This window comes from Pezoporus occidentalis, unplaced genomic scaffold (assembly GCF_034315485.1).
Source record: "Pezoporus occidentalis ecotype Australia unplaced genomic scaffold, CSIRO_AGI_Poc_V1 ctg53, whole genome shotgun sequence".
Taxonomy (NCBI): Eukaryota; Metazoa; Chordata; class Aves; order Psittaciformes; family Psittacidae; genus Pezoporus; species Pezoporus occidentalis.
Genome location: NW_026915866.1, coordinates 696,303 through 718,117, shown reverse-complemented (window position 1 = coordinate 718,117; position 21,815 = coordinate 696,303). Strand labels below are relative to the sequence as shown.

The following is a 21,815-nucleotide window of genomic DNA, read 5'->3' as shown; positions in this document are numbered from 1 at the left end:
GTGTGACAAGGCCTGGACTCTATAGCTGTATTCCTGTATGTTACATGTCACAGTGACCCTGTGCTGTTTTACTCGCATGTTTGATTCTTGCATTACATTGGTGAATAACGCTAAGCTTGAGATGCACCTGAACTTTTGAGATTGCATGTAGTGCAGCTGCTTGCTCTTTGGTGTGAGCTTTCCAGGGGCACAGTATCCCTGTGCTTCAGTTTCCACAGTGGCCTCCTCTCCTGCTCCTGACAGCCATTTCATGTGCAATGGTTTCTTTGATGCTGTTTGAGCAGTGGACTGGCATTCCATTCCCAAAGACTCTTCCCTACTCCCACTGTACCTCCTTGTGACACTTCAGATTAGCTGAAGGTGTGTTGCTACCACTTCATGAGAGCACTTTGCATGCCAGGAGTGGTTTTCTCCTCTTCCTCCCGAGCAAACTAGTCCTCTTGGTGGGGCATTGAAGCCTAACGACCTTCATGGTGTGATGCAGGACCAATTTATGTTATTCACTGTTGATTATCTAGTTTTGTTTCTCATTGTTGGCGTGAATTTTTTGTGAAATGGTGTCTGTGTCTTTGTAGTTGCTGAGACTCAGCTGTCTTAACAGCAGCCACTAGTTAGGGAAGGCAGTTAAGATCCTATTTGTGTTTATCTGAAGTATTCTAGCCAGACGACAGTGTTTTCTATTAAGAATTGTACATGTATGTTTGTTTTTTTAAAATTACTTCAGTGAGAAATGGAGACAAAAAACACAGGATTTGGAAAAATTAACTATAAACAGACCAGTGAACATGAGCTGTCTTCCTACCATTAAGACACATGCATCAGTCTGTTTATGGCACATTTTATTGAAGGCAGAGGATTTAACAAAGGAAACTGTTTTGCAGTCCCTGAGGTGAGACTGACTAAGACAGTTAATAAATTTGTATTCTTTAAAGGTTCAGTGTCCTTTTCAGTTGTTTTTCGTCTTTGTTTCTGCTGTGCTGCTTGTACCCACACTGTCTTTGGTTTCTGCTGAGATTTTAGCTGAGGTCCTAATTACTCCTGTTTTGCCAGCGCCAAAGTGCTGGTAGCCTTCTCTTTTAGCTAATACCTTTGATTAACTTCTAAAAATACCTTACTGTACTAATTTTTTCCTCTCACACCACATACACACCATATCCCCTTGTCTCGCTCCAGAGTTGCTGTTTTATGTCTGATGACCCAGTGCTGCTAGAAATGAGCTTAACGGTAAGAATGGAAAATGCCCAACAAGATTTTGTGGACCACAGACAATACTTACTGGAGAATCTTTTTGTAGTTTATGTAGCAATGGAAAATACGAAGACCTTGGGTAAGTCCTAAATATGACTGTTAATTGTAATAAAACTTGGTTTTATACATAAGTTGTAATTTGATGTGCTAAATTTAGTCAAATTCAGTGGCAGCCAAATTGTGCAAGTAAGGGAAAAAGCTAAGTGTTAACAGTTAAACACAGCTTGTCAGCTAGTTTGTTTAAGGCAGTTACTGTGAGCACAGTGCTCTTTACGAAGGTAATGATTGTAAAGTTGTAAACTACTTCTGTTTCATTCTTTAGTCCCTCATAGTATGGGAAAATGTCATGGTCCTTTGATTTCTACAGCTGCATTTCTGGTTTCACATTAATTAAATAAACCATAATATAACTGTGAAGGCAGAATGGTTTGTACAGCACTGGGAATAGTAGCTGTTGTGGAAAGTAGGGTAGTGAGGTAATACAGATGTGCGCATTATTTGTTCCTGTAAGCTAGAATTCCACAGGCAAAACAATCAACTCCTTGCAGATTTTTTATGCTACATCATTTGGGTGAGCAAATCCTTTAAATCCAGGGGATTTTACATTACATACGGAGCTTTGCAGTCTGTCTGAATAGTTTCTTTTAGACATTTCTGCCAGTTTTACTTTCTGATTAAAGAAGAAGGAATTGCTTAGGAATCCATATTAAAATAATATTTTTTTAACATACTAGTGAAAAGAGAACATGATCTGTTTTCTTTTGAGAAGTTCTGTTTAAGATCTAGTCACAAAACAATATATGCTTTTTTTCCTGTGCCTGTTCTGAGATGTGATATTTACATAGAGTGGAAACTGAAAAACCCTCTGTAAACCTAGTTTCCCTGCCAGTGAGATGCCAGTGCTTTGTTTTGCTGAGTTGTGGGCATACATTTGTTCTGATGCTGGCAGAGAATTATTCACATCTGTTGTGTCAAGGGTGCTTACTGTTAACACTTTTGATGGTTAAATAATAGAAGTATGCTCTTAAGACTGTTTTTTATTAAATAGAATGCAATTGTAAGTCCTCACTACGTTAGAGTTTGGTCTAGCCCTTGGACTTGCTGTCAGTGGGAAGTTCCAGGTCTTGCTCCATTTGATATGGTGCTTTACCATATCAGACAGCAGTGCTTGCTTGCCTTTGATTTTTATAGTTAAATGAGATGTGGTCTTGAGAGAAAGATCTGGCAAAAGGGAATACGGTGCTGTGTTAGTCTCCATGTACAGCATGTGTGTTAGCACTTAGAGCGGGACAGCAGATAGGCAAGGTCTGCACAGGGGAACTAGCCACCTGGAAAGATTGAAGAGTATGTGCTTTAAGCAGCTGTGGGTATGTGGACCATCTGCTCATTCAAAGTCAGTATCTTGAATCAGCTTCCCTTTTGGAAGCTGGCACCTGTAGTGTTCCTTTCAAGCAGCTGAGCAAATCACACTGATTATTAGAAATTGTGCCTAATGAATTGGGAGAATGTCTTTTTATGTCAGCCTGCATCTACTAATGTAATTAAAGCATAAGCAAGGGTAAAAGCTCAGGTGTCTTCCATCATGGAAGTATGATGACCATCCTGGTATAATAGTCACCTCTTGTTCTGTCCCTCTGCTCTTCTTTTGGTCCTTTGCATGTTTTTGATGTTTGCCTTCATATTTATGGCCAAAATGCTTGGGTGGATTTTTACTCCTTTATGAAATGATTGCCAGCTCGAGATGTGAATAGTTCCTCCTTTTTACAAGGGTAGCTGTTGCACAAAGATTCTTATACTTAAATTGGGATTGCTTCTCATATGAGTATCTGACAAAGCAAGAGTGCTTCTGTCCTTGGTCAACTTACATCAGTGTTCATTCTTTTGGACAGGTGATTCCTCAGTAGATGTATACGTCATGCATTCTGGGAGCAGCCTTGTACATATACAGGTAATTGTGAGAATAAGGAAGTCGTATTTTAGGGTTTTAAATTTGATTGGGGAATTAATTAGGCCACTGGTTTACTCTGTAATAGCAGATTGATTTTCCTGGTAGCAAATGTCATGCCTCTATATTTTTAAAGGTGCCCAGATATCTAATAGGTCTTTTCGATGATGATGTGTAGTTCAGTGATGGGTTTTGTTAAGAGACATAAGAGTTGTTAACTTGAATAAAAATCCATGGGTTCATTTAAAAGATGTGAGAAAATGGCAGATATTAGCCTGCAAATTTGACAAGAAGATACACTAATACCGGAGCAGCGCTAATAATGCTAGTACTTCTAGAAGGATTATTGTGTCTTGTCTTCATGCAGGAAATACGGCAGTTGTCACAAAAAGAAATGTCACCTGTGCAGTTTGAGCCAGTACTGCTATCTTCATCATCTACTAACTTTACAAAAGTTGCCTCTATTTCTTGTAAAGGTACAGTGTACTTATAATATGATTAAACAGGATTTTATTGTAAAAGGGTAGCTTTTTATTTCATCAGATAAGAGACCCTGAAAGATCTCAAAATCAACTTGCTTGGATTTTTTTGAGAGGGAGCCTGAACTCTTTCTTCAAACCATTTCCACCATTTTGGTGTATATATGCTTTCTCTTTTGCTGATTGAAGGTTCTAAGCTATACATATTACAAAAAAGGGAAGAAAGCATTTGCTAAAATGTTAGCTGATTTTCAGTAAGCATAATTACTGAATATGCTTTTTCAACATCCTTTTATAATTTGTGGTTATTTTTCTGTTTCCAATATATCTTCTTAAAGGCTGTTGTGCTTGGGTGGTCATTTTCTATGACATTTCTTGGCAGGATCATTGATGAGGCTTGCCTGGGACCAGGCGTGTTTGTGGAAGAGCGAAGATTAACATTTAGGCACTCCTGACTCCGGCCTGTTTCCTATTCTGACCACTAGACTGCAGTGCATTGACTTTAAATGTTTATGAACCAGGCTGCTTTCATAATAATGCTGGGACTTCTTTTTCCTAGAAAAGAGTGAAAATAAGAAGAAAGGACTATATTTTAAGTGATTGCTTTTTTCAGAACAGTATTTCATTTATTAAAAGGAGGCAATGTGCACTGATAAGTAAAAATGCTGAGCCAGTGACACATGGCTAAAATTGGTTGGGTTGCTCTTCACAGCCTTTTTGTGTGTGTGTTTTTGGAAGGTGTGTAGCATTCGTAAATTCTTCTTAAAGCAAAGCGTGGAACCTCTGAAAATCAGGACATAAGTGATTAGATGCTTAGTTCACCTGTGTTAGAATTGGACTAACAAGTGTTCCCCTTTGTAGTGTTTTTCCAAACCCTCATGTGAAAATTGTTCTGGCTGATGTTGTATTCTCCTGTTGTCTGTTCTTTGCCCAGCTGCATCCTGTGACAGTGAAAGTCGTTATGGTGACAAGAAGAGTAATCAGTTGGAAGGCACTGCAACACTAAAAGCCTGTCTTTCTTGTCCTGTGATGGAAGGGTAGGTTGACAATGGATTTTTGTTTGTTTGTTAACATTCACGATATTGTCAGAAGAATATTGTACCCTACTTTAAGAGATGAGGTTAGCTTGTTTTGTCACTGAACAATTCCAGGAAAAGTGACGAGGCTTCTTGCTATTGTTACTGTGTCGTTAGCCGAAACAGAGCTGTGACATTTCAAGTAGTAGTTCTGTATTTTATCCAAGAAGAATTTCAGGAGCCAATAAAGAGGTATGCCTTAGCAGCTCATATCATATAAATGTTGCTTAGAGTCTGTGATGAAGTTTGTTATTCAGAACCAGGATAGTTATAGAAAAAATATGGAGTCTTTTCTTCTTTCACAAATTTCATCCAAGCTACCATATTCCAAAGCAGTAGGTAGTGATATACTATATAGCACAGGAAGAGTGTAAACCTGCCTACGTCTTTTGCATTGCTCCTGTCAATTTTTACTTTGATATTGTATATAAGTATTCCAAAGGAAATAATTCTGTTCTTTCTCCTTAAAACCTTAAAGGAGCATCGTTATGCAAGAATACTAGTTATATGCTTGTGTGGACCTCTTATGTGTGCTCAAGGACAGTTGCAGATGTATTTATTTTTCTTCTTCATTTACTTACAGGTATTTTGATGTAGATCCTTCTGCAGCATTGTTTCATATAGAACCACATCATAATACTTCAGGATTTTGGTCCATATGGTTTACAAACAATTTTGACTTCAGCATTGAACTGACAGAAGTCTTCATAGCCAGAGAAACAAAAAACGTTTTAAAGGTAAGCTTTTTTTCTGCTTCAAATATTGTTTTGTCTTTGATTTAGGGATACAGTCCTTCAACATACAAAATAGATCCTTTGAAGAACTCTGTGTTCTCAGAGCTGGTTGAAATCAGTTAAAAATAAAGGTATTTGTATGGCCATAAATGTTAGGTTCTGAAGAGCTTACTCTCTCAACAGGCATTATTCACTGTCCGGCTTGTTTTTGCATTGTTTCATTAACAACTGTTCTTTCATTTGAGTTGCAGCTACAGATGCATCAAATTATATAACATTGCTCTGTTCTCAGAATTGTTGCATGTGTGTTTGTGCTCCATAGGATTCAGCATTTCTTCATAGTCTGTAATGGAAGTCTTTACTACATAGATGAGCTTTGAAGTTTAGAAGGCAAAGCCAATAATTTACTCGCGCAATTGCTTGATTCAAACCAGGCAGATCTGGTTTATGAATAAGCACATGATGTAGGCATCTAATTGGCTCTTTGTATATTTAGATAGGAGATTTACATATGTGCACTGTACGGATCAGTTATGGGCACATATGTGTATGTAATAACAGCAAAAACACGAAGAGAAAGTTTACATTCTTCAAGGTACCACTTGCACCAAAAATACTGTACCAGTTTTAATTCACTTGTCATTTAATTCTTTCTAGATTCTGAACTTTGCCGAACCTTTGACTCTGCCTCCAGGCTGCTGGAACGTATTTTCTTTGAAGCTCAGTGTGAAAGACACTGTAACAAATGTGCTCTCTAGTATTTGTTTGGCCACAAATGTGGGAATAATGTTTGAAATACCTCTGCAGATATATTCGACTGTGTCCAAGGTACCATATTCAGTTGTGTTGTATGATTATTATGCCCTGCAAACCAAAATGCAGCAGCCTCTTTCTTAGGCCAGAAATCTGGCCCTTAGTCCTGACAGAAAAACTTGGAACCAGACCATTCTGTGAAACCATTCTGTAGCTTGAGAAGTTAAGCCCCCAGAGTTGAACAGTGATGGAATTACAGTCCTCTAGACACCCTTAATTCTCTTGACTCATCTAAATTATGCACTGAGAAACTGGAATTTGTCTTGTTGTCTTACCATGTGGTCAGTTATAGTTTTTATTTTGTTTTCCCAGCAGGGAGATCTTCATTTTGAAGCGATTGCCCACTGTGATATTCAGTGTTACTTGGGAAAGTCTGATTCAGGTAGGCTTGTCTTGGGGATTTTTTGCATCTGCTAGTATTTTCATTGTAGAAAATCCATTTTATGTAGCAGGACTTGTATTGAGAATATTGAGATTGTTAATGTGAGTACTTAGTTTTATGTCTTTTAAAAATATTCATTTTTCTGGGAGCATGTAAATGGCTTTGAGTAACCCGCTCTGAGTACATTGTGCAGTATTTCAGACCTCTAATTCCATAGGACGTGCTAAGCTATTGTTCTGTCTTGAAACATTATTTTGGACTTAATGTTTAAGACTGATGCAATTGGTGGTGTACTGCGCCTTTCTTTCTTCATATGCATGTTCTCTGGAGATGTTGTGGTAGAATGATAAAGCTGCCAACTAGCTCAAAGTGTTAGGCAATGTGTATAATCTGGGTCCAGATCCTGGGAAGTCTTTGAAACAGAAAACAAATGTTGACCAATATCCTGCCTTTAGCCATAGTTAAATTTGAAGGCCTTCTCTTCACCTGTTTCTTACAGAAATAATGTCCTAGATTTCTGCAAAACACCGTTTATCAGGCTCATTTAAATAGCATCCTTAATGCTGTATCATGTGAAATAGAAAGAAAGGGTCTCATTCTTTCTGGAACTGAGGAATCCATCTCCAGATACTGTAATGCTGGGAGCTGTTCTAAGTACCTGGCTGGCATTTACCAAAATAGTGTTGGGTATTACATGGACATAACTTCGTGGAGAATGTTGAATCTGATGAAAAGTGATTATCAATAGTGTTTTTTTAATCTCTGCTCAGTAAAGAATTCCAGTAGTGGCAACATAGGTACCCATTAAAAGTAAATGGTACCATGGTACCCTTTAAAGAAATGCTAAATTGAATACTCTCCCAAACATGTTCTCAAGATGGCGCTTTCCTGCAGTGTATTTTGTATGAAGAAGGCAGTAGTAGTTAGTCAAATGTAAAAAGAATTGAGGTGACGAATGGTAACATATGGCTTGAAGAATTACTGATACATATGCACATTTAGGTACAGATCTTGGAAGCAAGTGTTTGCTTTTTGTTTGGTTTTGTTTTGTTTTTTAATCTTTAGAAAGAAATTTTTCTGATAAAAGTGAGTCCTTATTGTTTATATTCCATTCACATCTGATTATCTGAACATAATCAGATCTTTATGTACAGGTATTCTGCCTTCTAACACAGGATACTAGTATAGTATTTGTTAAATAAAAAAAGTCTAATGCAAAAGCCTGAAAATACTGACCTAAAGAAGTTGTAGCTGGATTATTCCAGTCATCATCAATCTCAGTTGGTTACTTTAAACCCTAAGGATTGTAAAGTAAAGTAGATGCATTTTTAAAATAAGCCATTTTTCTTTTCTTTTCAAAGAAGTTTGCTTTTCTAACTGTATTCTGCTATGTGAAAATGCTTGACTTTCTAAGAGGCATTAATCTTTAAGAGTGATGTGAAGCCTTGCAATTTTATCTTTAGAAGAATTTGAGAAAATTATCAGCACCTCAAAAAGAGAAGCTGACATATAAACATCATTTCTGCCAAACTGTGGGATTTGTTTTGCTCCCTGCTGTGCTGTGATGTTATAATTTTGTACCACTATGTAGAAAATAGTGTATGATCTTGATGCTTTATTGGCATCAGCAGAGTTCTGTTTAAAGACCACTGATAACATAATGACTTTTCAATGGCATACGTTAGAAATAGCTACAGTAAAAAGGGCTCACTGGAGCGTACAAAGCCAGTGCTATACCCGTACTTTTGTTTGCATATAGAATTACTGTGTTTTGCAGATACCTTAAGCAAAGAAGATTTATACAGTAATATGTATACGCTCACATGTATATACCCTCACATGCACATATGCTTGTTTTGAAGGGAAAAAGTGGGTTGCTTGCTTTATTTTTGTGTCAGGACCCTTTGCAGATGCCGATTACTCGTGTTCAGAAGTAGATTGATGGAAGGAGCAAATGTTACCTCTGTAAAATACAAAAAATCTGTTATCGTTTTAGCAAATCTGCTTTGGCAGAAGAGTCTCTCTTTGGACCGTTCTGCCTGGGATGTGGATTCTGAGCTTGCAAGTGAACTTTATGAAAGATGGCAAAAAATAAGACGTGGGGAAGCCTGCAGGTCTGTACAGAATCTGTTGCAGTTCTTAATTCAAGCCAGTACAGTTTTATAAGAAAGAGTATTTCTGTTCTGAAGTATTCTTAATTAGAACAAACTTTTTTTGGCCTTCCTGCACTTGTTAATTTGAAGCACTGGGAGTTTGAGTACCCGAAACACCCCCAGCTGCCATTTCAAGGCACTGCCAGCCATAAGTAAATGTTTCAGATGCCGGGCTTTAGAATGTAAATAATGTTCTTACTATGACAACCATAGCTACCCAGTGTTTAAGCAGTCAAAGCATGTTTTACCAGATTGTTTGTGGAGTTGCATGAGTCTTTCATCAGCAGGTCTCGTAAGAGTCTTTTCAGGATCAGGGTCCTTGAATAGCTTTTTAAGGTTTTTTAGTCCCTGGCTTAATGGGTACTGCAAATTGGGGATGCTGAGAAGGAGGCAGTCGTTGTGACTGAGAAACTCTTGTGGAGATACAGTGCACCACCCCCTTTCTAGAATGAGGAGGTAGAGCTGTGAAAACCACAGTTGTGTTGCAGGTGTAAAAGTGGAGACTGAAGGGATGCGCATAAGTTACACTGACTCTCTACTACTAGATTACAGCTTTATGCACTTTATTTTGTGAAGAATATTTTCAAGGAAAGATTAGGTGGTGTAATTATAGGTTCTGGCAAATCATAATTTGTTCTTCATTTGAAAGAAAAGAGAAAATAAAATTAACAAAGCTTTCTATTTTTTTCCAATAAAGCAGGAGAAGTATTTTAGGATCATCTCGCTTTATTAACCAGAAGAAGCCTGAAGAGGAGTCCTTTGCCTTTTTCTTGCCACGGATGACTACAGAGCCTGGCCTTACGCTCAACTTCAGTGCCACAGCAGTTAAAAGCAGTATGGTGAGGATGGTTGTTGTTGCACTTTTTCTGAGCTGATGCATGTTTAGCTTGTTTAAGTAGCATTGTCTACAGTTAATATTAGGTGTTACTTAGCATTTTAATACTGCTTGCAGATCAGTGTTTGAAGTCTAATTTAAGACACCAGACTTGTATACCTATGGCTCTTTGAGAAGATCTCTAGCTACGTAATTGTAGTATTTAATACAAGGAGAGGAGTAAAGCAGTGTAGGTCTTAACTAACAATTGTTGATGGTTGTCAAAGCTTTCCCTGCATCATTGTGTAAGTTACATGCGTGTGGTAACATAATTGAACAAGGGACTAGGGATAGGGTGTATTGTCATTAAGGATGCATGTGGTTACAGCATAGCCTTCCTCATGCCTCTGTCTTATGCAACAGAAGTGTGTAAAACATTTGCAAGAGATACAATGCTTGAGAGATCCATAATGTGTCTTTCAGTCACACTGATAGTTGCCTCTTTCTTGTTTGTCAGATTTAGGTCACTACTAACCTAGCCTGGGCCAGAGCCAGTCATATGGAGATAGTTTTCATATGCACATATTGTGAATTACCTTAATACTCTTATTTGTGCCTTTTAATTATCAGCCATTATAGTAATGTGTATAACCTGCTTGCACTCAGACTTCTGTAAGAAAGGGTAGCACCTCACTAACTTCACCTTATTCTGTGGAAGAGCTTTCTTCACATCTGCCTGCATAAATCAAAATCCGAATGAAAGGGTTGTTTAGGGGCTGGGGAAGGTCTGTATATTTGCACATGTGGTTCTTCATGCACTCTTAGCTGTTTCGACGAATGATGACATTGTAGTGACATGTCCTGCTGTTCCATGCAGTTTTGTGCACAGTTGATTATATTGCATTAAAACAGAAGCCAGGTTGAAGCCCTTTGAAAATGCAGATCATATTACCAGTGCTGAATGATTTTACCTTCCAGTTCTCAAGTATGTAGTTTTTAACTGTTTCTTTTCCCCTCCAAACTGTTTAGGTAAAATATTTTGTACTAAGAAACCCTTCATCCTTCCCAGTTACGTTGCAGCTTCTGCCTCTTTCTTACTACCCTGATCCCCAAGCTTCACTGAGTCTACTGAACAAATGGTAATGAGTATAACTATCTCAGGATACTGTTTTCCTTTTTAAAATATCTTATTTCCCATGCCTTCTGATTGTTGCTTACGGTTTGTTTTAATTTTTCAGTGTAGCTTAGGTGGGGACAGTGTTCTGACCCATTTTTGAAGATATAATAATATTCAGAGCAGCTTACAAAGCAGAATGACTTTGTAATGTACCTAGTCACTGATCAAACTGAGCATGTTTTCAGCAAGTTTATGTCTGCCGGTTGTAGACTATAATCTGTCATCTTTTAAGATCTGGGGCTTAGTGCAAGCCTGTGCAAACTGCCCAGGTGAGGGGAGCAATTTGCAGTGCTGGGGATGTGCATCTCCCCGCAAGGCTAGTTGGGAAGTATACAGAGGCTGTAGGCTGATCAGTGAGGAGGAATGTACCTGAGCCTTCCTACCAGAAAAAGTTTTCCTCTTCACTTTTTCTTAAGTAAAAACCCTGGTTGAAGAAGAGCAGAAGAGCCCTGTCTGTCACACTTAACTGAAAAACTGTTGGTAGACTATTTCCTTAGTTGGAGCCGATGGGACTACTCATGTGCTTAAGCGTCGCTTACTGATTTGGGTTCCAAATCCCTGTATAATTGCCTTCTTAACCTCATTTCTTTACATGCGTACTAGTATGTGCATATATATGTGTGTGTGTATATATGCACATTAATAACTACATCTGTTTGCATACCAAATAGAATTTCCACATAGACTCTTTCTAGTGATTTGAAATTACATTTTCTCTGTATTTGCACACTTTTGTTTCTGCAGATGTTCTAGGTTTACCAGAAATCATGTCCATTAACCAGTTGGTTTTAATCCAGTGTCACAGAAAGTTGTGACAAGTGAATTATGAGTTCAGTGGCTGGAGGTCCATTAGTCCTCTGTAATCAAAATATTACCTATTGGTTTTCCTATGTCTGTTTTTAATACCTTAATGTGAAATGCCTACAATCTGCAGTCAGGCAAATAACTGCTGTAAGTGAATTAAATTTACAAAGTATGTGGAAGAAAATAAGATTTTTGTCCCAAACAAATTACGAGCAGAAAGAGGGATATTTGAGTAAATTAATGAGATTTGAGAATGATTATTTCTTAACAGTTATGCGGGCAGAAAAAGCTTTGAGGCACTTGTGTTTGTGTGGCTTAGACATTGTATTTCTTGGTGGTGATCTTTTGCTGAGAGATCTGAAACGCCCAGCCGTTTGTCTGTTTTCCAAATATGTGGAATCCACATAAAACTGATTTGTAGTGTATTCTGTTAAAATGTAGACCCACGTTTATTTCACATCTGCCAAAGTGCAATTGTAAAAGTATTCTTTATTTTAGAATAAATGCCAGTATCTAAAAATAAGCCAATGTAGTTCTGACAGACTAGGTTTGAAGTGCTAAATTTTTTGTTTTGGTTTATTTAGGTTCAGCATAAATGTGCAAGCTATTAATTTCACAACCACTGAATTCAGGCTCATGGATGAATGTTCTTACAGGGTAAGATGGCTCATTTTGATTGAAGTGTTCTGATACACTAGAAAAAGCTCTATCTACACTACATCTGAGTTGTTCTCGAGTGCTATTTAAAGCAATTTAACAGTGTTTTCTTGCTTCTCTGTCAGGTTTGCATGTTTGCAATTACCTTTATTTTCCAGAGTTTGAGTCTGAGTGTGTGCATGCATGTGTGCATGTGTTGAAGAGCCACAGTTTGCATTCTGTGATTGTCCATGAAGTGTCAGGCTTTTGAGTTGGTTATGTCAGAAGCTGGCTGATAATTTTTTTCATTAGAGGGAAATACTGTCCAATAGTTCAAGGGAGAAGAAAGCTGGATTTCTACTTCAGCTCAGTCTCATTGCAACTCCACCAGGCTCAGGTTGGGATGTTATAGCTGCCTCTGTTTCCCATTGCCTCATTTTTAGCATGAGTGTGATGACACTTCACTGTGTCACACTGGTGCTGAACTGTGGTTAAACCCTGAGGTGTTGTGTCATGCATGACAGGAATAGAGAAGATGCTATATCAGGGATATTGGCATATTAGAATCATAGAATCATAGAATAGTTAGGGTTGGAAAGGACCTTAAGATCATCTAGTTCTAACCCCCATGCCATGGGCAGGGACACCTCACACTAAACCATTTACCCAAGGCTTTGTCCAGCCTGGCCTTGAACACTGCCAGGGATGGGGCATTTTCAGCTTCCCTGGGCAACCCATTCCAGTGCCTCAGCACCCTAACAGGAAAGAATTTCTTATATCCAATCTAAACTTCCCCTGTCTAAGTTTTAACCCGTTACCCCTTGTCCTGTCACTACACTCCCTAATGAAGAGTCCCTCCCCAGCATCCGTATAGCCCCCGTCAGATACTGGAAGGCTGCTATGAGGTCTCCACGCAGCCTTCTCTTCTCCAGCCCCAACTTTCTGGCAACCCAGAGTACTGTCCAGGGTCCCAGAGAGTTTCTTCTTAGACTTCTAGTTTGTACAAAAGCCTGGAATTGATATATTTTCCTTGCAGTTTGGGCATGCTGCAGTCGCCTCTTTAATATCCTAGATAGATACATATTTCTGCACATGTGCTTTAGAACCTTAATGAAACATTAGTACCTTATAAAACGAAAAGGCTGTGTTTGCTATACTAATCTAAGCTGACCTTTGCTTTCTGGCAACAGTTGTAAGAGGAGAGGAGACAGCAGTTCATAAATTGCAGCCTGTAGCCACACACTGAAAAAGAGAAGCTAGTTCCACTAGTACTTGTTTAGGACTGAGTTTCCACAGTCCCATACACCATGTGCTTGACCAAATGGAAAAATAGCAGTAGATCTTTACATCAATGTGTGTAATACCTGTTTTTCATTAGAGACTTGAAGAGCTAGGGGGAACATGTATAGTTAGGTAGGTATGCAGCACGTATGAGATGGATCTTATTTAACAAATCACTAGCTGTTAATATTTACATTTTTGAATTTGTCATTATTTCCTTGGTCACTTTATAGACACGTGTAATGAATTGTTAGGCTCTCATTTTGAGTGCATGAGTATCTTTATTTGTAGGGAGTGACAGGGTGAAGTTTGCAAATGCCACATATGGTTTGCTTTTATTAAATATTGACTGTTAAATGCAGGTTCTGAAACTTTTTTGCATCTTCATTTTTCATAAAATGGACTAAGAATAAAAACAGTTTGGACTGGAAAAGATCAGAAGAACCATTAGTACAACAGCCATGAATTGAAAAACCACTGAGCCAGAGCCTGTTTTGTAACGTGTAGTAATGTTTATGGTTGTTTTGACTGCTCTAGCTGTCTGATCACCCCTTTCTAAGATGAGACCCCAGCTTCTGGAATAGAGAGTTTTGGAGTTGGTTTTTGGTGGTTTTTATTTTTTTATTTTTTTTTTTAAATGGGGAAAAGAATAAACAGCAGAATTGTGTAAAAAAAAAAAAAAAAAAAAAAACAAAAAAAAAAAAAACATTATTTCCAGACTCAGTGTACTTCTAGTAGTTCCGGTCTTCAATTAATAAGGTAGGGAGTTCACTTTGGCTTGTTTCCAGTGACTTAAATGGTCAACATACTTGCCAACAGTCCCTTTCTCACTTAAATCAAGTTGCAAGTTTTATACTGAGGGTATAATGGTTGCCACATTTCCCTGTGCAATCAGTATAGTGTCAGTTCTCATTGTGTTGTGAAGTGTTTCAGGATTCCTTGAATATGAAAGACACTATATAATTTCTTTTCCATCTGAGCAAATAAAAGCTGTTTGAAAAAATGAAGTAATACATTCCTCATAATAATAAATGCAGTAATATGAACTTTTGCTCAAATAAACAACCTTATCTGATGTTTTATGTTGTCAAGTTGAAAGACTTTTGTATAACAAGTTAATTAGCAGTTACTGCTCCTTGCCAAAAATATCTTATGTGGTGCTAAGTAAAGTTGTAGTGCTTTCTTTATAGAGATCTTTAAACACACGTTTTCTGTGAATAAGAAGTACGTTTTTGTTTAACAGAACACATACCGGGAGGATCTCATCAACCAGAAATGCAGTTCTGAGCTGCTTTGGTTAAGTTTGCAGCCACTGGAAACTAGAAAAGTTGGTGTAATTTTTACACCAGTTGACTACAGAAGAGTAGCTTCCCTTATTTTAATCAGGTAAGCCAAGTTTCAGATGTGAGAATCAAATAACTCAGTGTGGAAAGGAATTTACAAAATCTTGAAGTAAAGACAAATGGTCAAAATTTGAAAGTCAGAATATCTCCAGTTTAATAAAAATTGCTTAAAGGGTCTTTGTGTCTTATGCCTCAGTCATTAAAAAAGCACCTGTTTTTCCTTGGTATGTGACCAGTGGACTCTAAAATGCATATGAATGTACTGAGGTAATTTTGAGTTAAGTGAGCAACACATTGGGTGGCTTTGCTATTTTCCATTTAGCTTCATAGTGACAGGATTTGAGTATCCAGTGTGTCTGATGTGCAGCCACTCATTGGTTGTCTCTGAATGAAAAGATAGTTTATGGAAAAAGCAACCATTTTCACTAGGTGGAACTGTTGTTACCCAGTGGCGGTGGTCACAGAGCTTGTTCCTTCACTCTGTGAAATTCACTGGTGACTGGTTCCAGGGTGGTCTGCTCTGCATTTAGGGGAAACCTATCCTGGTGTGGCCAGTAACTCTGTTACTGAAACACTGTTGTCCTGGATTGGCACCTAGATAGCAAAGCAGTGATTTCACAAACTTTATTTGTGTTTTAGCAGCTGATTGCTTGTTTTTTGTATTATGGCAGAAACAACTTGACTGTTCTGGATGTGGTCAATGTAGAAGGCTTTGGAGCCAAAGAATTGCTTAAGGTAGGGGGAAGACTACCTGGTACAGGAGGATCTCTTCGATTCAAGGTGCCAGAAGCTACACTAATGGACTGCAGACGACGTGAGTAAGAAGAAACAAGTCTCTTGATTTTGTATTATTTTGTATTATTCTGTAGTGGTACAGATACACATTATTGTAAAGTAAACAGAATGTTGAAATAGAAAAAGCTGAAGAGCTTGGTCATGAGAGCTGTAGATTCTATTTTCTCAAAACACTGACTGATAATAGTTACAGATTCTAGAAATACACTACTGCAAATCAGTCTGTATCAGTGTTGATCACTTCTGATTTTTTTATTAGATTGAAAGTAAAAGTAGCAATTTATTTATAAACATAAGAAAAATAATTTTTTAAACACTTTAAAATAATTTTTCTTTTTTTCTCCTTTAAGAACTGAAAGACAGCAAGCAAATCCTATCCATTACGAAGAACTTCAAAGTAGAGAATATTGGGCCTCTTCCTATAACAATTTCATCAATGAAAATCAATGGTTACAGTTGCCAAGGATATGGATTTGAAGTGTTAGACTGTCAGGAATTTTTCTTGGCTCAGAACTCATCACGAGAGATAAGCATTGTGTAAGCACTGACAAATTTGCTGACAAATTAACTTAAGTGGAAATTTGAAGTAATTAATCTCAGTAACAGACACTCCAATATCACACCCTCACATAAAATTTGGTGAGCTTCAAATACAAATTTCATAAGCATTTCCCCTTTTCAGTAAGGGTTATTCTAACAAATTGATAATAATGTGTCTTTGTGAGACTCAAATTATTTTTAAAAAGCAGTATTATGTGTCTTTTATCGGTGCATTATGAAGTAATAAACTAAAGCAAAACAGTTGTCACAACAAAGAGTAAGAAATGCTTTGCCACTGGGTTTTTCTTATTATTTGATTGTTATTCCCTGGCTTTTTCCAAGTAGCCTGACCACAATCTAGTCATGTTTTCCTAAAATTGCACATAATCTAAAACTGATTCTTTTTAAAATCCTGTTGAGTGAGAATCATGACTTAAACACAAATAGAGCTAATACTACTGTGTTGCAGTGTCTGCTGTTTCATATATAAGTATCACCTCTACTGACTGGAAAGCAAGTCATACCTTCTATCAGTACCTGTGGCGGTCAGACGGAATAATGGTATGGGCCAGGGAAATAAATAAGAAGAAGAGACAAATCTGATGGTTTCTTCTGCTTTCCCTGCCTCGTTCTAGGCTTACTGTAGCACTTGGCCCTTTCTGAAGTAATGCTGCCTGTACACTTGACAATTTGACAGTCTTACCTCTGTTATGGGCTAATGGCATCTGTGTAGTCTAAGCAGACAGTGGTAACTTATTTCATTGTCTTTTTTTTTTAAATATATATATTGTTAAATCAGAAGTTATTTTGTATTTTTGGTATTGGTGTGACTCAGAAAATTAAATTCAGTCCAGCACTGGAAAAGTAACACCATCTCTGTCTGCTTTTCGTGACAGGTTTACTCCTGACTTTACATCTTCATGGGTAATCCGGGAGCTTACACTGGTAACTGCTGCTGATTTGGAGTTCCGCTTCACGCTCAATGTGACTCTTCCTCACCATCTGTTACCACTGTGTGCAGATGTGGTGCCAGGACCCAGCTGGGAAGAGTCTTTCTGGAGGCTAACTGTCCTCTTCGTAAGGTAATGCTTTCAGGGCCCGTGTACCAGTTCGAAAGGGACCCATGCTAACACAAGCACTTTTGGCTTGTGTTAGATCTTTAGTGGTGATAGGGCCTAAATCTCTACTGCATCTGTGTCCCAAGACTTCTGACAGATGGCTTGGACAGCTTAGGTGTGATTCAGTAGCTGGTAACAGAGTTGTCAAGCGTTTCTTTCTGCTCCTAATAATAAATTCCATGTTAAGGCTGCAGAGAAAAAAAGACTAGGATACCCCCACAGGAGTACCCTTGCTAAGAAGACTTACTCTTGCCACAGCAGAGATGCACATGTGTCATATTTTAAGCCCAGCTGGCAACCCAGAACCACCCAGCTGCTCTCTCGCTCCTGCCCTTCTGCTACTGCTGAACCCAGCACAACATGTAACAGTATTTGAATGTTGTAAATAGAATCGAGTGGATTGGTAGATTATCTTGATGCATTTCTGAAAAATTAACATGAATTTTATTTATAAAGTTTCAGACAACCAAGTGAAGACCTGCTTTTCCTTATGCCTTCTTCCTTCTCTCACTTGTTGAAAAATACTTGTGTTTGTTGTTAGGTTTTGGTCGGCACACTGCTATACAGGCTAGCCCAGAAAGATTAATTGGCTCTTGTTAGCTGACTCCTTGCTTGCACATGGTGAACTGCTTTTAAGAGGATAGTACCTTTGTACAACAATTAAGGGTTCTGCTCCTACACATATTCTTTTCTTGTTTTCTTTAACTAACCTTTCACACTGTGTAGTGTGAACTGAACGTTGTGTTTGTCACAGATGATCCCCAGTGCTTTCATCACACCAATCTGAATTCCTACAATCATTACTAACAAGCAATAAATGTGAATGTCATGGTGATACATACATGTGCCTATGCATACCTCACTGAGATCCTGATGCACACTGTGGTTCTGCTTGCATTGTTGTTTTCACACTGAAAACGGAGCGTAAGTGAAGCAACACTAAGGACCACATTACTGGTTCTAGATGCAACAGAAGCAGACTACAGGGATCTGAAAGATCAGGAGTTTCTCATTCTGTTTTCCTGCTGAAAAAATTCATACTGCATGATTGAGCAAGTGGTTTGATGAATTACAAAGATCTTTATTCTGATCAGTTTATATTTGGTGCAATTAAGACAACAGAGAAAGAGGATATTTTGCAGCTTCAAGTTTAATTCAAAAGTGTAGTGGTATTTGTAGCCGATTTTATGCCCGTATTTTCTCTAGGAAAAGAAAGAGACAGTATTAAACAGGTGTTTTTTTTTTTTTTCCTTTGTAAATTCCTTGGCCAAGTTATTTTATTGAGAATAACTGGCAAGGGCTATAAAGAAAAAAGGAAAAGAAAAGACCATTAGAATTATTAATTTTTAAACTGTGTTTTGAGCTTTCTTATTTGTCTCCTTATTTAGAATTTACTAACAAAATGTTTGGAAAATGCATTTTGTTAAAGCTTTTTAACTCTATCACTGAATACACCTGAAAATTGTAGACACCAGTATCTGTAGTTTTCTTTGGCAGTTTGTCCCTGCTCGGCGTGATTCTAATAGCCTTCCAGCAAGCCCAGTATATCCTAGCAGAGTTCATGAAGTCAAGACAGAGGCCAAATCCTAGTTCTTCACCACAGCAGAACAGCAACTCTGTTGACATAATCAGCTCTGATTCCTACAAGTAAGAATACCTTTTTCTTTTGAATTGCCTTTTTTTTTTTTTTTGTACCCTATGTATTTTGGACTAATGCTTTGTCTGTTTGTATTTTGATACTGATGTGGACTGGTTTAGAGGAGATGATGTTCCAAGCAGCCTTTTTCAGAGAGCCTTTAGTGTTGGGTCTCGTCTCCACAGAAGAGAAATGGAAGAACTTTATAAATGTTGATTATTGTTAGTAGTGCATAGGGTAAAAATTGTGTGATGGAAGTAAAAGATACAGCATGTATCCTTTACTATGATAGTAGTACATAGGAAACCACAAAAAAGAAGTAAAGGTTCCATCACAGCAGTTGCGGAAAGAGGTGAAAATACATTAGTGGTCCTCAGTTCTGACCCCCTTGGGTAGTCAGTTAGGCGCTTACTGAAGCATATAAATGTGTTTGAAGTCCAAGTCTTTCTCAGCTCCCCCTGAAATCAGAATGTGCTTAGCTGATATGGTAAATTGAAGACCCAGTGCAGTGTCACAGCTTGTGACTGTGCCCCCCCCCCCCTTTTACAAAAATAGGCTATAAAACAATTCATGATAGCTTCGTAGATAAAAGCAAATCTCAATTTATTTTTTTCTCAAGGGGAAGCTGCAAGACATTTATGGATTCCTATAGTTCCTCAGATAAAGGTAAAGGGAAGGGCTTCCTGTCTGTAGGCACTTCTTCCAGCCGAAGTCAGAATGCAGCAAAGAGAAGTCCTGCGACCTACAGTCACTCTCAGAAGAAACACAAATGTTCAGTTTACTACAGTAAGCAGAAACCAAACACAGTGGCTGGCAGTGCCGTTGCAGCTACCGATGAGAAACAAAACCAGATTGCAGAGAACCAAATCTCAGCACCAAAAGAGGACATTTGCACTGATGTTGTCAGTGAGAACTGGGTAACTCTCAAATATGCAAATGGCATAAATGTTAACAAGAATTTAACTCTTCCAGAAGACTTTCTGGGTAAAGAAGAAAGTGCACTGAAAAATACAGTTCTCGTGAAAAATACTTCTTCAGAGTGTGATCTGAAGGAAGATCTTCAAACATGTATGTTTCCTAAGGAAACTAACCTTAAAACTTCAGAAAATCTAGTCGAGCTCAAAGAACAGGAATTCTGTCCTGTGAAGATGTCCAAGAAGCTACCTGAAAGTCACTTGTCCAGAAATTCACCTCAGCAACAGCCGGAACTGCAAGAAATTTCTAGGAAAAATAATGGTAATTTTCTTTTCTTTTTTTAATTTCTGACAGTCAGAATTGGTGGGTGAAATCTTCTGTTGAGTTCACTGTGGTGAGGATTTTGTCTCTTGTGTGGGACAAGGAGATGTGTTTCTTAGGTTTTCATGATGATTTATCTGTTTACATTCTTAAGGAAACAGCTTGCATTAAAAAGTTTCATAAATCATATATTTGCCTTAGCTTACAGATTTTGAGCTTATGCAGTAACATTTTAATGGTTAAAGTAATTGATGTCATAGATCTGCTTATAAGTCAAAAATTGCCCTTGTCAAATATTCAGAAACATCCCAGAACATTTCAGATCCACTGAAAATCTGATGCCTGATTTTTAGTCACGAAGCCAGCACCTCCAGTACTGGATATTCTTTGATATCCTTTGATAAAACCACCTAAGATAACGAAGAGGGTATTGTGCACTTATATTTTGTAGGAATTTGCAGATTGACCTTTCTCTTAGTAGCTGCATAGCTGTATTTTTTACCTTACTTTTGGATGGGTTGGTTTTTCCACTTGTGGAACTAAGCTGCCTGGGAAGTCTTACCTCTTACCTTCACAACTCAGAATTTTAAGAGCAGCTTGAGAGCACCTGGAGGCAATAAAGAGCAGGGTAGGAGAATGCGTCCTCTGGAATCTTGGCTTTATTTGGGAACTCAGCTGAGTAGTTGAACACTGAAGTCTGGCATTTGCTGTAACTGTGGCAGAGTTACTTAGTGAGCCATCACAGCAGGATTTCAGGCCCTGCTGTAGTGTGTAGTGGGCCTGTTGTTTCCAGTTGTGTTGTTATCTGTGAGATACAGCAGGCACAAGAGTGCTGTCTTCAGGTAGAGGCAGAATAATTTCACCCATACTTACAAAGTATTTTTACATTCTTCATGTGCTTCTAAACTGCAGAGTGTTATTCATTCTTTGCTTTGAATTAGGAAATCAGATAGAGGAGAGAATAATCAGTAATTATGTCTTAACTGTATTTATGTGCACAGGAAAGTAACTTTGAGTTACTCGAAAAGTAACTCAGAAGTACTGTGGAAATCATGGTTGTACATAAAACAATTGAGATTAAGTAGACATTTTCATTGACAAAGCTTCCACCTTGAGGCAGTGTTTCAGGAGTACTTGTATTCAGTGGTAAAGCAGTACAGGTAATCTGATGTATTGTCTATTGAGCAGTTGTTTTGTGCACTGTCAGGAATGTATGTCTGTGATTCAAGAAGTTTGATAGGATAAATGAAGTCTAAAAAGTACTATGCTGCAGTGTTTCTATCTTGATTTAGTTGCAGACCTGGTTTTGTGCAAACAGACTCTTAAAGATCTCAGGTACTCCCGTGTTTGTATGCTGGAGAAGAATAGAGTGGTTTTAAAGCTCTGGCACCCTCCCTTTCTTGGTGTTTCCAGTGTCTCATTCATATGGGCTTCTTTTGCAGTCATTGTGACTGCCTGCTCCAGAGAGGAGAAGGTGGCTGAGTCAGAGCTAGGACGCTGTAGGTGGTTGATAGATAGGAAACCACAAAAAAAAGTTTGGGTGGACCTTGACTGTATGAGGAGACCAGTAAGTGATGGCATCTCTCATGCGGAGCAGACGAGTCT

General features: G+C 38.1%; 1 protein-coding gene across 10 annotated transcripts in view; it reads left to right on the top strand.

The window, feature by feature from the left end:
- The window catches only part of TMEM131L (transmembrane 131 like), an 82,434-nt gene that overhangs the window by 47,435 nt on the left and 13,184 nt on the right, over positions 1 to 21,815 (top strand). For 5 of the 10 annotated variants that reach the window (XR_009968274.1, XM_062637486.1, XM_062637485.1 and 2 more), the window contains 17 exons: positions 1,174 to 1,327; positions 3,138 to 3,196; positions 3,561 to 3,669; positions 4,607 to 4,709; positions 5,332 to 5,485; positions 6,140 to 6,310; positions 6,608 to 6,677; positions 8,674 to 8,791; positions 9,528 to 9,669; positions 10,674 to 10,783; positions 12,210 to 12,282; positions 14,786 to 14,928; positions 15,557 to 15,699; positions 16,031 to 16,217; positions 17,117 to 17,302; positions 18,836 to 18,985; positions 19,594 to 20,210. Coding sequence is in view for 9 of the 10 variants with exons in the window: in XM_062637486.1 (XP_062493470.1) it covers positions 1,174 to 1,327; positions 3,138 to 3,196; positions 3,561 to 3,669; positions 4,607 to 4,709; positions 5,332 to 5,485; positions 6,140 to 6,310; positions 6,608 to 6,677; positions 8,674 to 8,791; positions 9,528 to 9,669; positions 10,674 to 10,783; positions 12,210 to 12,282; positions 14,786 to 14,928; positions 15,557 to 15,699; positions 16,031 to 16,217; positions 17,117 to 17,302; positions 18,836 to 18,985; positions 19,594 to 20,210 (2,689 nt within the window). In the remaining variant the exon portion in view is untranslated. Of the gene's footprint in view, positions 1 to 724; positions 890 to 1,173; positions 1,328 to 3,137; positions 3,197 to 3,560; positions 3,670 to 4,606; positions 4,710 to 5,331; positions 5,486 to 6,139; positions 6,311 to 6,607; positions 6,678 to 8,673; positions 8,792 to 9,527; positions 9,670 to 10,673; positions 10,784 to 12,209; positions 12,283 to 14,785; positions 14,929 to 15,556; positions 15,700 to 16,030; positions 16,218 to 17,116; positions 17,303 to 18,835; positions 18,986 to 19,593; positions 20,211 to 21,815 lie in introns of those variants that run through there. The other 5 variants (XM_062637494.1, XM_062637487.1, XM_062637490.1 and 2 more) reach the window with 4 other exon arrangements.